The sequence below is a fragment of the Pleurodeles waltl genome, chromosome 12 (genome assembly GCF_031143425.1).
Source record: "Pleurodeles waltl isolate 20211129_DDA chromosome 12, aPleWal1.hap1.20221129, whole genome shotgun sequence".
Taxonomy (NCBI): domain Eukaryota; kingdom Metazoa; phylum Chordata; class Amphibia; order Caudata; family Salamandridae; genus Pleurodeles; species Pleurodeles waltl.
The window spans coordinates 20963135-20979520 of record NC_090451.1 but is presented as its reverse complement, the minus strand read 5'-3'; the positions used below and the strand labels follow the sequence as shown (position 1 = coordinate 20979520).

General features: G+C 45.2%; 1 protein-coding gene across 1 annotated transcript in view; it reads right to left on the bottom strand.

The window, feature by feature from the left end:
* Window positions 1-5988: 5988 nt before the first annotated feature.
* The window catches only part of CNN2 (calponin 2), a 44600-nt gene continuing 34202 nt past the window's right edge, over window positions 5989-16386 (bottom strand). Inside the window, exon 7 of the mRNA XM_069217743.1 lies at window positions 5989-9073. Within this exon, the coding sequence (XP_069073844.1) occupies window positions 8804-9073 (270 nt within the window). The 3' untranslated portion in view covers window positions 5989-8803. The remainder of the gene's footprint in view (window positions 9074-16386) is intronic.

The window sequence follows — 16386 nt, the reverse complement described above, 5'->3', positions numbered from 1 at the left end:
GAAATCATATCACATAAAGAAAGCAAGTGTGCCCATGTCTTAGTGAAAATACATTTGGAAGCAGATCACATCTGTTGTCACAATTAACATCAAAGTTCAAAGGAGAAAAGGACTGAAGTGTGTGTGCAGGGAAATGACTCTTTCTGTATGGCCATCCCCAAGTTTTTCGACTATGAGAGTGCACTGAGGCCTGTTAACCAGACCTCAGTGCCAGGGCCCTAAAGTGTATGTCAAATTGGATATGCCCAATTTTGAACGGCTAACTTATCTGTAAGTCCCTAGTATATGGTACCCTGGCACCCAGGTCTTGTAAGTTAGAGGGGTATCCCAGGGCTTGCAGCACTGATTGTGCCACCCTAACGGTCCACCAAGTAAAACAAGTCCCCCAGTCTGCCACGAAAGACTGGTAAAGCAGTCCTGCACCACTAGCCCAACTTTACCATTTAAAGCAATGGCAAAGCTACCACTTCCCCTTGGACATGTGTGCAAGTCAGCCCTCAGGCAGGCCTACAGAGTCCAAAGGCAGCGTGTGACATAAGACACAGGCAGGACATGTACTTTACGTGCCCTGGCATTAAACATGCAAAACTACAGTTTTTTTGTGTGGAAGGACATGGTTGCCCAATTAGCGAGTACAGGATTACATGCTGACCCCTCAGCTGTGCTATCGCCTGAACAGTGCAACCAAAGTGGACATGCCAAGGTATCAAAAAACTTGTTACATTAAGCCCAACTTGTATCTCAAATTGGAATTAATGTAACTTGTTGCAGTGTGCAGCTTTAGCAAAGCTGCCAATTTGTTGCTTTTAAAACTCCTGTGCACACATGGAGCCTGTTCCACGAAACAGCTTTCTGCCCCGCTAGAGAGACGTGCCAGCGGCCCACAGGAAGAACAATGAGGGATTGCAGTTCAGAGAGGTGTCACCTCCCTCCTGCAGGAAGCCACCTAGGTGTTAGCCCCAACAGGCAGGCTTTAAAGGGGAAGCCATCTTCAAAGTGCAGATGTATTATACTGGGGAGGAGGGCTGTCCCACTGTTTAGGCAGACAGTCTGGCACAGGTAGCAGAGAGAAGATGCCAGTTGCCAAACTGGTTTCTCCAGGAGCATGTAGCCCTGAGGGAGCCACACTCCAAGGGTAGGCTAGTGATATCTGAACAGCGAGATAGGTGTCTCACCAACTTGGGAGTGTGCAGAATGGTGCGTCTTGGGATAGCTGTATGCCACACTCCACAGGAAGTGGTTACCAAGTGGGGAGGGACCCTGGTAGTCTATTGGCTACCAACCCCGTCTGCCCTGAGGGCACTTTCTGAACATAAAGAGGGCATCCCTGGCACCCAGACCCCAGATCTTGGCCGACTTTGAAGAAGGACCAAATAAGGACTGCCCTGCTTCCCCAAGGGACCAACAAAGAGAGGCTGCACCTGCTGGCTTCTGAAGAGATGGTCTGGGTCTGCTTGTCATGCTCAAAGATAAGCTGTCTCCAAAGGCCAATCAAGCCAAGAGAACTCCAAGGGCCAGCTGACTGGCTTCCTGTTCACAGCACAGGGTGTCATTTTTTTTTTGTTTGTTTTTTTGTGCGCTTTACATTTATTTTAGCTCTGGTTATGAGGCCTGCGCCCCTTCACCTAGTTGCATTTCATTTTATTATTTTAGCAAAAGCTTAAATGTAGCAGTGCCATTTTACTATTTTTTATCAGTTGCCCTTCCACTCAGAATTTGTTATTCGTTATTTTGCACCGACATTTCAGCTTGTGCTCAGCCCAAGGCTGTACAAAGCTGTACATGATAATTTACTGAGTATAACTGGTCCAAAGAGTACATTGTCTACCCTACACAGAAGACGTTTTATCACATCAGGGCAGTTCTTAGAAAAACACGTTTTATTATAAAACAATAGACTGCCCCTATTCCAGGTTAGAGGGGAACCTGCCAGCAATCCTATGCTGTACTATGTTGTTGCTTTGCTGCTAGACTTTGCCATATTGTTCCAAACGCCTGGGCATACTACCAACAGGCAATCCCCCTGCTCATGATCCAGGTATGGGGGGTGGGTCTTCCTTGTAGAGATCAAGTAAGGGCAGATTGGGGCTAGCACTGCTATTGCTCTCATGTAGGATTTTAGTAGTGCTAATAAGGATTTTAGATTCCCTAGTGTGACATAATGTTGGGACTTTTTATCTGCTTCTCATTTTTCATCTCAATGATAAGTGTTGTGTTTTATTGTCATAATAATCGCAATTCATGCCTTTTTATGTAGAACGCAGTTGCTTTAATAAATCTATTGAACCAAATCCTGCGTCTTTGTCTTCTGTATGTATGAGACTTATGTGACTGAGAGAAAGGGGTAAGGTCTGTTCCATCACGACTTTCTGAGAAGTCACAGAGTGTCATTCGTCAGGCTGTCACAAATCACCTCTACTTCTGGGTTTTGGTGAGGTGCTGCTAGCTAGCTGAAAGGGTTAGGTCGACAGCTGCCAGACGATGTGGGATAACTCAGTTTCCCACACTCTGTGGTGCTGCTCCCCAAATCCAGCAGTCTCACCCCCATGACGAGAGTCCTACGACAACGACACAGCAGCAAAAGAAGCATGCTGGATTAAGTTGGTAGCCGCCGCCGACAGCACCTAGGACCAAGACCCGTGCACAGAGTTGCACCAGTTTCTCTAAGCCCAAGGTGCTGTCAAGAGTTGCTGGAAACCTCAGAAGGGGAGTTATCGACCCAAAAAAGGTCTGGCCTGTGACTGCGACAATGGAAGGCTGGTAGTCAGTAGAGACTGAACTGCTGCCAAGTCAGAGAGGACTTTGTGGGACATTGAACCTGCAGCTAGGACCCCCTCACCATCCTCGTGGACTGAAAAATCGCTGCAGGAAGACCCCCCCCATTGATTGCGTAACAATTTCAACATACTTGGAGAATCTTTGGCATCCTTCTTCGCTTGCATCAGGACCTCTCCATAGGATTCCATTGCAGTGAGGATAAGGTGCCTGGAATTGGACGGCTTCCCCTGTGAAGGTAAAGCACTTTGCTGGTCCCCCTGACTAGCTTCCTGCCAGAGTAGGTTGCCCAAAGTACTTTTAATTGACCGCACTGACACTTACCTAAGTTTTCTTTCAGAACGTTTCTAGGTATCCAATTCATTGACTTTGCCAAAGCTTGTTCACAGTTGAGTGAAATTGCTTTGATTTATTATTGCTAGTAAAATCTATGTCTCCGGAACCCTCCAGTGGATTTTTTTCATTCCAGTGTCTAAATTCCTTTTAAAATATGGTCTCTTTTTATAAATTAGTGCTGGATTTCATTGGGTGCTATGTCAATTTCTTTTTCAATTGTTGTGGTGCTGTTTAAATGCCTTACACTTGTTCCTCTGTATAAGCCTTGCTGCTCAGTGCCACAGCTACTGAGGGTTGAGCTCAGGGTTTGATAGACAAAACCTACTGGACCTAAAGGGGTTGGTGGTTGCAGAACCACACCATATTTCCTCACAGTGTGGCACAGTAAGACATAGCTACAATGGTAAGAAGTTCAACAAGGATGACAGGGAAGAAGAAAAAATAAAAGTAGTGCGCAATCAGCGGAAGGACAGCAATCAAGCTGAAGCAACCAGTACTTGGCCCATGATTGCGCTGGCTAATTAGAAGGTAGGAATTAAGAGTGACAATGAAGCCAACAAACGTTAAGCATTGGGTGGGCTTGCAGGCTCCTTGTTGTACAATCTTTCACAAGTGAGAGCACATTCAGCACTTACATAGTCACAGATGAGGCCTAAAGACCGCTACAGACCCATTGAAATCAGAATATTTTAGACCAGGTGTGTCCAACCAGTTGAACCCGAGCTACCAGTACCTCCCAGACCCCTTCAAAATAGCTCACAGTCTTAAGTTCATTTTAAATAAACACAGGGCCCCATTTTTCCTTTTAAAGCTAAGAGAAGGCTGTGTTTATTTTATATCATTATCTCCAGGCTGCAAGTAGCAGGGCCTGATAAGGAGCGTTGCTGGAGTGAGATTTATGATCAAGGACAAAGAGGTGAACAACTGCTGCAGCGATGACCGGCTGTGTGGATCTCCCCTCATCTTGAGCTGCGTGGATCCTGCATCAGAGGTGGTGGTCCGGAGTAGTCCTCTTGGTTCTCCGTGCCAGCTGTCCAACTTTGGTGGAGGTAAGGACTTGCCTTCCCACGCAGGACAGTACCCCGTGCACCGCCTCTTTTGCAGCTCCCAAGGCTTGTTTGCATCTCCTCCAAGGGATCTTCAGGCTCTGTGTAGCCCCAGCCCGCAGCACTCTTTCCTGCGACGCACAGCCCTCTGCTTACATCCCCTGTGGCGTGAGACCCTTCTCCAGTAGTGCTGCGTGGGCTCCTGCGACTTCTGTCTCCCCATCCTGTGGGACTCCTGTGGGTGCTGCCTCTACTCCTGTGGGCTCTGTGTCACTGAGGGTCCCCTCTGAGTCCTCCTCCTGGGTTGAGTCCTCCTGGGCCTTGCTGGTCCCCGGCAGCTTCACTTTTCCACTAACTGCAAATTTGTCCTTGCCAAGGCTTGTTGGTGGAATTCCTGCACCAGCACCTGTCTGCAATCTACCTTCTGGCTTGGGACATCTTCTGCATCCATCTGGAACTTTTCTCTGGCTCCAGGGCTGACCAGTTATTCGTCACTGTCGACCAACTACTGCATCCACTGCTGGGTGGGTAGTAGCTCCTACTCCTCCTGGACTCCACTGACTCTTGGACCTGGTCCCCTCCCTCAACAGGTTTTCCTTCTCCAGGAATCCACCACTGATACCTGGACATGGTATAAGGTTTAAGTACCATAGGTACCCATTGCACACCAGGCCAGCTTCCTAAAAGTTCTATTTCTCACCAAAATACTCCAAAATTCGTTTTGTTGTAAGTGGATGATATTGTCAATAAAAAGAGCCTCTTTGCATCTTTCTTATTCCCGATACAGTTCCAATCACAGCAGTGAAACCCAAGCTTAAGATTGTGGATTATTGTGTGCAGACTCTTGACAATGACCCATTCAGCTGGCTAGCTTTACTTGATGTGCCTCTCGCTTGACACTGACTTTCTCCTCTCACTCCTTGAAAGGACATGTTGTGGAGAGGCACTGTTCTAAAGTGGTGCCGCTCCTACATGTCAGACTGGTTACATCAAGTGTGGATTGCAAACTCTGCCTCTGCCCCATCACCCTTTGGGGTCCCCCTAAGGTTATGTACTAACTCCAGTTCTCTTTAACCTGTATGTTGGGCTACTGGAAGAATTGTTGCAGAAAGATGGGGTCCCTTCCACCAGCACATGGCTGACACCCAGAACTACCTAAAACTTGATTGCCTCCAGATTTTGGAGACATTAACACATGCTTAGAATACCTGCAACACTGGATGTGTTACATGAAATGGAAGCTAAATGTGCAGAGAACCTGACGCCTCATTCTGACCTCCTAAACAAACAATAAATTAGCACCAAAGTGGCTTAAAAACCAGGGGCACTACGTAATACCCCAAAGCCACCTCATCAGCAACGTTTCTAGGTGTGTTCCTGCACACTAACTATTGAGAACTCTGACCTGTGGACCCCGAGATGATAAAGCAAATGACCCAATGCTCTACACAACTTAGTCTCCTGTTGATCTCGAAATAATCTGGATGCGGACCACATCACCAAGTCTGTCATTTTTTTAATGTTGTTTTTTTGCAGACCTCTTTCCTTCTCTTTCCATGAGAACTCGGTGGAAGGAAAGTACACTTGAAGATTGTAGTGATATTGGTGTGATACGGGGTGTTAATCGACGTCATACAGAAGTGTGGAAACAGAGAAAGCCTTCAAGGCTTTGGATAAAAACCAGCACTTTTTTCTAACCTGGGCCTAGCTGGACATGTAGGCAGAGCATGAGAATCTACAACCGATTCATGCTACAAAGCTTCCACTTTTCCCTACGAGCCTCCCTTGTTTGTAGATGGCACAAAAGAGATCAACAAGCTAGACGAGGCAATTTAAATTCAAGTCCTTTAATACACAGAATGAGACATTTTTGGAATGCATTGCACGATTCACATATATTTTGCTATCTATTGTATCTGCTACATGCAGTTCCTACTTGTGGAGATTGTGCATGTAGAAAAGGGGATTCCTATCTGGAGCTTTGCAAAAGCATCCAGGTCCTTCACACACAGGATGGTATTTTCTTACATTTAAACATTACAACATTTTTCACATTTGAAGATTACCTCAGCGCTTATCTTGCTTCCCTTGGGATCACTTGTGCTGAATATTGGGACCGCACAGGGGGCCGAAATTCAGCTGTTTCCATCTGACCCTGAGGGCTAAAGTTATATCCAGTACTCAATGTGAGTGTTTCACCCTGTCCTTTTTAAAAAAAAAAATTTTTTTTGCATTTTGATGTCTTTTGCTATTGTTGTTCCCATCATCAATGTAAAAAAGCCTGCTCAGTTATTTAAAGGTAGAACTAGGACAGAAACTGGTGTAGATACCTTGAACACATTGACATTGGACAACTTGAGCTGTCTGTCCTAGCAGAGCCCCTATTCGCCGATAGTGTTGTCGACTTACGCCACGTATGCTGAACACAAAGGTTCCAGTGCTGGGCCTTCATTTATTAGCAGGTGCATTCCAGCTGAAGCTAATGCACCAGATATCATTGATTTACCAAAGTAAAGCCCAGGATTGGACGCGTGCCGTCATTCCTTCTCGAATGGAACCACAAACCTAAACTCATCCGTATTACAGTGGCAATTGTGGGCACTCATTAAGGATCAAGGCAGCTTGTGTATAACACAGGAGCGCGGATACAGCTTGATGGTTAGACTTCAACCTTACAGCACATAGTCATCCAGTTATGTTTGTTCATACTCAAATGAACGCTAGAAAAGTAGTATTACTGTTGACATCACATGACAACAGACAACTCTGATGTGCAACACTCTGAAGCCTGGAATATTTGTTTTCCAGGGGACCACAGCAGCGGGAGAACCTAATTTATTTATTCCACAATGCACTAGCTCTTGACTTTGAGTCAACTATCCTCATGATTTTTATTTTGTGTTTTTTTTTGTGCTGCACTTGTGAATACATGTGTAAAAATGCTACATCTGCTGGCCAAGGAGGATGGCAGCCTTAACACAATTTTCCTGTGGACCCTCAACCTTAACAAAAAGGTGAGTGCTACAGGTAACAGAATTCCTATATCCAGTTAACCAGTCTGAAGTTCAACGAGTGGTTTGAGAATTGCCTTGAGCCGTAGGCTTGAACTGCATGAGAAGGTTTGGGAATAATTTAAGATTTCAGTAAACAAAAATCAGACCTATCCGCTGTTCTCGTCTGTGATCTTGGCGTCAACCAATCAGAACTCCTGTCCCCCAGGTAAAACTTTCTAATTGACAGAGAACAGAGATATTGTCTCACAGATGTTATTTGTCAACATTTAACATTAAATTGTATTTGGTCTAGTCTCCTACACAGCTACTCTGTAGCCCAATGAACAAAAATTGGCAGTCTTATGTGGTTGTAATATATAGATTTTCTGGCCAACCTAAGCATTTTCGACTTGCAAAAAGAACGTTTTTAAAAAAAGTTAAAAACCCTAAAGGTATAAAAAATATTTTACTAGAGCATTCCTTAAATAGGCACTTAATGATATTTGGCTAGTATAAGCACAGAGCTGCCTTCTACGAATCTACTTTCCACATTTTTAGGAAGGAAAGAGTCAGCCACCAGCCTGTTCTCTAAAGAATGAAGGTGGTGGATTGCAGCAACTTCATAAAAGCATTTAGATCCAGAGTTTGATTTCACAGAATGAACAGATACCTTGGCACATTTTGGTCAACCAACCAAGAAGAGAGAGAAACTAAGGTTCAGTGGGAGGAAGGTGTCATTATTAGACTGGAAACCAGGGAGGGTCCTGTACCCATACCTTTTTACTTCTAAATGTCTCCTGCACGTGGCACCCATGGGGGAGACATTCACCCATAGATAAGGACAGTTGTATCACTTTCACACCTCTGTCAAGCATTGAAAGAAATGGGGAATCCAGCTCTAGCGAGTAGCGATGGCTGCTTGTGAATGATATAGTCTACAAAGAAGAGGTGAATGAGGGAATGATGTAGTCTAGTGATGGAGGAGTATGTCTTAGGAATGGAGGGTTACTGTTGAGCAAGTGAAAGACATGGTCTACTTAAGGAGTGACATAGAAGGGAATGGCTGGACCTAGAAAGTGAGCAATGTCATATAGTGAGGGAATGATACAGGTTAGTAATGAAGAAGTACTGGTGGAGCAGGTGTAGCAAGGAAGGAATGCTATCATTGTGTATCGAAGGGAAGGACTGTGGTTTGGGGAATGGTGTGGTCTAGTGATGGATGGTGTACTTCACAGCTGGTGAGCATTATCTAGTGAGGGTTGGAGTGGTCTCCTTGGGGAGGCATCAGGGCTTTCAGTCGGGATTTATAAATCATGTCCTGCCTGAGTCCTTGTTTCACACACTTGGCTGAATCTTCGAGAGACACAATGCATCTTAGTCTATGGCTTGTGTGAAGTTCCTTTCTTCACTATCACCCTGCAACCCCCCAACCCACTGATAACGCAACCCAACAGTTGCACTGGGATAACTGAAACGACCCAAGATTACGTTGTAGTTTCCTACACCTCCTCCCAACAAGTCTTCATTCATCTCACTTCATGGAAAATTTCAGTTGACCAGTAACATTTTTAAATAGGATTGCCCAAGCTGGGAGAAGTGGTCCCTCACTGTGGCCTCCTGTGGCCCAACCTAGCAAAACAGTTTACACCGCAATCACAGGTTGCCATCCTCTCCTTCTTGATAGTACTGGTATGACTGCTGCCCTGTGAACTCTTCCGAGTCTGGTTCGGGTAGGTCATTGGGGTTCCCCTGTGGACAGTACTTGGGGTCATATATCTGCCGCCCAAGGCCAAAGATCTGTCCGCTCTGGTTGGCACCTTGATTGTATCCCATCTGTAAGGACATAGACGAGTTGTCACACTTCTCAGTGCCGGTTTTGGTGTCGTAGATATGCCTCCGTGTCCCAGGGGCTGTCATGCCAACCTGAAAAAGAAAAATAACGATTACCTACCACAAGCACTTTAAGCCTAATAGCTTTCCTAAAGTCACAGCATTTGAAATGTATGCTTTTTAGCAGACTAATTTAAAATAATTCTAAACTCTTGAGAAAAAAACAACTTAAGTGAGAATACATTTGGGGACTTTTCTCAAATTGGACTTCTTGTGACTTGGATCTTAACTCAAGAGAGCAGTATCAGTCCGGCACCCATGTTGTCCTTCCTTCTCATCTTCTACAGAACTCTATTTTCAGGATCTTTTTTGACCGCAGGAGCTGCCCACCACCCCAAGTGCCCGCATTGCTTTTATCACAGATACTGAACTACTGCTCACCCTCCTGGGATTGTCCTTGATAGCCATCAACATTGATCATCTTTGCCTATGTGTGGATCGCAAAGCATTTCATGAAAATTGCTCTCGTAAAAAATAAATAAAAAAAAAAACTTGAACTGCCTCTCAAAAGGCATCAGTAACTGAATGTATTGATCTTTTTAAAGATATTTGATTAGAACAGAAACTGTATACCAGAAAGTGTGGATGTACCAGTCTTTTCTTATTCCTTGGCTCTGTGGCTTTTGCAGAGAAACACTGATGTATACAAAGTGTCAGTGGATAAGGGATTTGCTTGTTTTTGCATATTTTTTGGAAGAGATTTCATTTATCCTGAAGAAAGAGGCCAACTTCATGAGCTGAAGTTTTAATGAGCAAATTGAGCCACCTGCTAAGTTTTACAGCATCCTTTTTTCTGCAGTCGATATGCTAAAAGAATGACACTAAGGAAAGGAAATTTGCACATCATAGTTGACGTGTGAATGAGCACAATCTTTCCTGGCAGCTGTGTCTGAAACACCCTGAGAGCTGGAAATATTGCTGTGGTTTTTAACATGTTGATGATCGGTCTTGCTTCGAGGGGATTCCACTTGCCTTGGACCTTTAGGACTGACAAGTGAGGCATTCTTCAGGAATGCAAGCTCCGGCTGACGGCCTTTAAGTTCTTTGCCCACTAACCAATTTTTTCTGATCCTTATGTTGGCTCACAATAACACTTGATCTTCAGTCATTTGAGACAACTGACTCACTAAACACTTGTAAGGAACACAAACGGTTGTCATTGTTTCTGGCACTGTCAGAAGCTGAGATGTCTAGAATAAAATAATTACTCTGTGGAATGCTTTCAGTCACTAATACTTGGGATAGGCTCTTGCTGTTATCAAGTTGAGCTAAACTAAATGGGGTTTCAAATGGGATTCCTTTGTGTAGGGTACAATCCTAGTTTTGGAGCAATATCGCTGTCTCCTGTGTATGTGACAGACATTGCTGGATTGTCTTCCATTTTGCCAACCAATCACCTTAGATGAAAGTTCACATAAACACGAATAGCATAGGTGAGCAAACACAATAGCGAGACTTTTCCTAAATACTATTCTAGTCGATTGTGTCCCAAAAGGTAAACATTTGAATTGGTTTAAAGGCGCATCATTTAGATCTAAGGCCATTGCGAATTCACCACAACCCCTGTGAAGTGTTGCCATTTTGAAGTGTTTTGTTTTCAAATACATGTGCACAATGTGTAAATACAAAATTGTGTCTCTACGACTAGCTTTTTTCTCTGGGGTTAGAAAGTAGACTTAGCACACCCCACTGAGGTATATGAGTATTTTCCCAATTGTGAGAAGTCAAGTGTTCCTTGTTTTTGTGTTTGCAGTTTTTCAGATATGCAGGGGTTTGCATTTACAGTTGAAACTATACATTTGGAGATTTCCCTCTGACGCTGAGAAGAAACCCCTTAATCCCCTCCTAAAGGTATTTAATTATTTTTTTTGAGGTGGGGGACGAGGTGAGGGAGGACGAAGTGTGTGAAAGAGGTACTTGTTTGGCCAATGATGATCCTCTCCCTCAAGGTCCTCTTGGCTGAGACCTGGAACTGCTAAAAAACTTGCTCCTTTTAAAATGCTGGCGTTGTGAGGTTTGTTAAGTTGGAAGTGACTATTGAAACATTTTGTGTGTTTAGTATGACTGCCGTGTAGAACGGATTGGTTACCTTCCTTGGTGTTGGCAAAAAGGAGGCCTTTGCTGCTGTAAAGCAACCATGGATTTAAGTGTCAGTATCTTTACTTTTTACTGGCAAAAAAACCAGTGGGCCAAACCAGTGCCCACAATCAGATGGCTTATGTGGCAGATGTCATACTTCTGTTATGAACCAAGCATCTCTTTCCAACAGAAGGTTTGCGGTTATCTGATGCCCAAAGCATCTAAGCCATAGCAAATGCCCATATGTGAAATAGTTTACACTTTGCATTAATTCGTTAGTGATATCTGTCTTATCGACTCCGAAGTACTGGAGAGTTGGCAGTGACCCAGTTTATGCTCATCCCCATTGCCGCTTTTTTCCCCCCACATTTTCTAATATTTTCCATTCTTTATGCAGTAGCAGTTATCTACTGTGCCCTAGATGTAGGCTCTCTTATGTGGCGTGTGTGCCAAAAGCGAGTCTGGAACATATGGTACTTTGTTAGGGGGATCCTGTGACTTATTCTTCCTACACCTGAAGTCATAGATCTGGTTTTAATTGCAGCTGTTTTCACCACGGTCTTCAGCACAGGCAGATGTTGAGAGGTTTTCTTTGTGCAGGATAACACTGCAAACAGCAAAGCATTCTCCTCAGCTGTCATGCTGAGAAGCTGCTGCTGAATAACCATAGTTAGCGGATGTCTCTTCAAAACAAGAAGCATTTAGTCCATTCTTCTCCATAGTGTGTTTCTCACTATGATGGGGTCCAGTCCTTCATCTTCACCTTCAGTAGAGTTTACATTTTGCTGTCTGTGACTTTCTTCATCTGAGTTGGGCACTGGGGCAATGATGAGGTGCAAGGTGCTATCTTTTGACGTTAAGTTTGTAATTTGGGAATTTTATAGGCTCTCAGCCCATCAGAGTTGGCTTCCTCTAAGCTCTCTTCCCTTTTCTTTGTCTTTCGGTATGAGGTGTACTGTGTCTTGTGTTCTGTGGTGGGGTGTTCCAGGGGCGTACCGCCACTATATTACATGAGAAAAAATATTGTATCTTCTACGTTACAAGGTAAATCTTGGTACACAGCTGTGGAGGAAAGAATAGGGATTATGTTTACCTTGATGTACTGATGGGCTGTTTAGCAGATGTGGTAATTTAGTAACTCCAGTATTAGAACTTTCACAGATTCACATGCTTGAATCATTCCCCATCGTTGAGATGGGAGCCCCGGTATATTTAATTAAGTAGTATTGACCTCGGTTTAAACCTAAAGGCCCTTAGGCCTCTCAGTTTAGTACTCTATCAGAGTCATTTTAAGAAAAAAGGACCAAACTTCAGGGCCCTCCAATCAGGCAACACCACCCTCGAGAACCTTCCTGAGAGAAGCTCCAGCACCTCAGATTTTCTACCACACGTCGTGCTAGGGAGTCTCCTCTGAGCTCTGCTGTGCTCTTCACATCTTTTGGAATAACTTCAAGGTTATACTCTTCACAATTAATTCTGACGGATTACTGATAAGCCCTACACCATGTCTGATAAGGAAAAGAATGGCTTGTTCAGATCCTGCAAGACCTGTGGGGGAAAAAAATATTACACTCTGAAGACCCTCATCAGAACTGCATAAACCGCCTTTACCCAGACCACTCTATCAAGAACTGCAAGTCGCACCTTCTCTTCTAAAAACCTGAAGGATAGAGAGGCAGATTATTAATGTGGCTGCAAAAACTTATATCTAGAGACAACCCAGTCTCTGATTCCAACAGCGATGATTCTTCCGCATCTTCCAGAAAGTCATCTAAACTACCTAAATCTCACTCAATGTCTCCCTCGGAGCGGCCCAGGAAGGCCTACAGAAAGGCCACCTCAGGGTCTTACAAAGGCCGGAGCCCTCCTTCATCACCTCACAAAGAAGAAAGAAGACATGTCAGCAGTTCTGAAAGGCCTAAATAATTATCTGTGCCTCCTGTACTGAACCATTTAAAAGGCCTTCCTCTGCTCCTACAGTTGACAGACCACTGGCCAAAACTCCACCGTCTACTACATTCTCATCGACGATGGTAGCGGCGAGTTCCATTCCACAGTCGACAATGGTCTCTGGATTAATACTGTCTACGGCCACTCTGACGACGATGAATCATCCACCATCGACGAGGACAACGTCGATGACTTCATCATCGACAAAGGCCTACGTGTCGTCATCGTCTGTGACAGTAACCACAGTCTCCTCATTGCCGTCTTCATCGTCTACGGTAGCTTCCACCACGAAGCCGCCGATGGTTAAGATTTCAACATGTAACACATCGACGGTTGCTAAGGTTACGCCATCGATGAAGGCGTCTACAACTCCGTTGATGAGGAAAAAATTGCACAGACGTCAGGAAACCGCAAGAATTACTCTGGAGCATACTTCTAGTAAGATAACCCCTCTAATTCCAAGACAGCTCTTCGAGGGTGACAACGACTTGGATTATGAGGGTCCATTTGGCACAGCACACAGCCCCTCACAGTCTAACTTAAAGTATCAGGACGACGATGAGTACGGCGAAGCTTATGATCCACAGTACTACGCAGGTGATCAAGCATATCAAGAGGATTTGTATAAGCCAAGCTCTTTAATATCTGACCTCAGAGCGATGCTAGTCAACTACAGTAGGCGCTTTCCTACTACAGAACATGTGCAACCTCATCCTCCTTCATCGCCTGTTTCTCGGATAGCTACCCTGCGTCATAGACCAACCACTCTACTGCTGTTGAATGTGGCCACACCCGATATGACCCTAACACATGAGACTGACATATCGGAAGGAGAACAAGAGGAAGGTGAGCTCCTTGACAACCAGTCGGAGTGGGGTGAGTATATTATTCCAGCTCCTCCTTCTCCTTCACATTCAAAAGTAGATTCACCTCCAGATGACATCAGAGGATTCCACAATCTTATGGAAAGGGCAGCTAAGCATTTTGCACTTCCAATGCCATCCAAACAAACTGATTGTTTTCTATATGATTTTAAGGAACCATTTCAGAAGTCAAGTACACTCCATGCCACTAGTAAATTACATGTGGAGGAGGGTTTGAAGATTATGCAAAACCCGGCTACAGTCAAAGCAGTGCTTCCATGCTTGGATAAAAAGTACAAAGCACCGGAAGATGCCCCAGCATGCTTGACTGGTAACCCCACCCAGATTCAGTGGTAATTCAAGCAGCCTAGAGACTATACAAAAATCCCTCTGCACCTACTGACAGAGGGTAGATGATTAGACATTATTGGTAAAAGATTTTCCTCAATGTCTAGTCACACTATAAGAGCAGCTAACTCCCTGGCAGTGTTAGCCAGATATGATAGGCAATTATGGGCTGACATCACCTCATATCTTGATCAGTTGCCGGAGGATATTAGATCGGAGGCTAGAAAGACATTGCACATCGGCGGATATAATAGATTGTGCGATGGATATAGCCACTACTGTGTTTCGTCAGCTTGCAGGTGCTGCTGTCCTCGGAAGACAAGGTTGGCTGAAGGCCACATCATTCCGTCCGGAAGTGCAGAATAAGATATTAGATCTTTGTAGGAAGTTGGCTCTGTATATACTATCTCAAGTGAGAGAGAGTGTGCACAGAGTCCAAGGAGTCCCCTTAGAGGTTGATAGTGTCAAAATTAGATAACTCTAATGCTCTATTTTGTGGTAGTGTGGTCGAACAGTAGGCTTATCAGAGGGTAGTGTTAAGCATTTGTTGTACACACACAGGTAATAAATGAGGGACACACACTCAAAGACTTAACTCCAGGCCAATAGTTTTTATATAGAAAAATATCTCTTAATTTATTTTAGAACCACAAGATTCGAGATTTGAAGTAAATACATTTAAGTGCAAGGTACTCCACATAGGGAAGTAAGGAACTTTGAATTAGAGCAGTAACATACACAGTATAGGTTAAAATGGCAATAAGCTATTTTAAAAGTGGACACTGTGCAAAAATCAACAGTTCCTTGGGGAGGTAAGTAAGGTTAAGTTTCTGAGGTAAGTAAGGCACTTACAAGTTCAGTTTCCTGGGCATAGGCAGTCCACTGTTGGGGGTTCAAGGCAACCCCAAAGTCACTGCACCAGCAACACAGGGCCAGTCAGGTGCAGAGGTCAAAGGAGGGCCCAAAACACATATGCGCCTATGGAGAACAGGGGTGCTCCGGTTTCAGTCTGTCAAGAGGTAAGTACCTGCGTCTTCGGAGAGCAGACAGGGGGGGTTTTGTAGAGCACTGGGTGGAACACAAACAGTCACACAAAACACGCCCTCAGCCGCACAGGGGCGTCCGGGTGCAGTGTGCTTAGTAGGCATCTGGTTTTCTGTAGAAATCAATGGAGGGACCGGGGGGTCACTCTAGCGATGCAGGCAGGGCACAGGGGGGCTTCTCAGGCCAGCCACCGACTGGGCTAGGCAGAGGGTCACCTGATGGTCACTCCTGCACTGGAGTTCGGTTCCTTTCGGTCCTGCGGGCTGCTGGTACAGTGCTTGGGCCAGGTGTCAGATTCTTTGTTCCAGGCAGTCGCAGTCAGGGGGAGCCTCTGGATCCTCTCTGCAGGTGTCACTGTGGGGGTGCGGGGGGTCATCTCAGGTTACTCATGAGGTCGCAGTCACCTGGAAGTCCTCTCTGCAGTGTTGGTTCTCTGGAGCTCGAGCCGGGGGCGTCGAGTGCCGAGGGTGAAGTCTCCCGCTTCCGACAGGAAGAGTGAGTTCTTTGAAAGTTGTTTCTTTGTAGCAAAAATTTTGCTGTTGGTAAACAGTGCCGCTGTTCTCTGGAGTTTCTTGGTCCTTCAGTTCAGGGCAGACCTCTGAGGCTTCAGAGGCCGCTCGTCCCTGTCAGATGCGTCCCTGTGCAGGTTCTTTGAGACAGGCCGGTAGGGCTGGTGCCAAGTCAGTTGTCTGTCGTCTCTGCAGGGCTTTCAGGTCAGCAGTCCTTCTTCTTTGTGTAGGTTGCAGGAATATGATTTCCTGGGTTCTGGGTCGCCCCTAAATACTAGATTTAGGGGTGTGTTTAGGTTAGGAGGGCAGACGCCAATGGCTACTCTCCTGGAGGGTGGCTACACACTCTTTGTGCCTCCTCCCTGAGGGAAGGGGGGCACATCTCTAATCCTATTGGGGGAATCCTCCAATCTCAAGATGGAGGATTTCTAAAGGCAGGGGTCACCTCAGCTCAGGACACCTTAGGGGCAGTCCTGACTGGTGGGTGACTCCTCCTTGTTTTTCTCATTATCTCCTCCAGCCTTGCTGCCAAAAGTGGGGGCAGTGGCCGGAG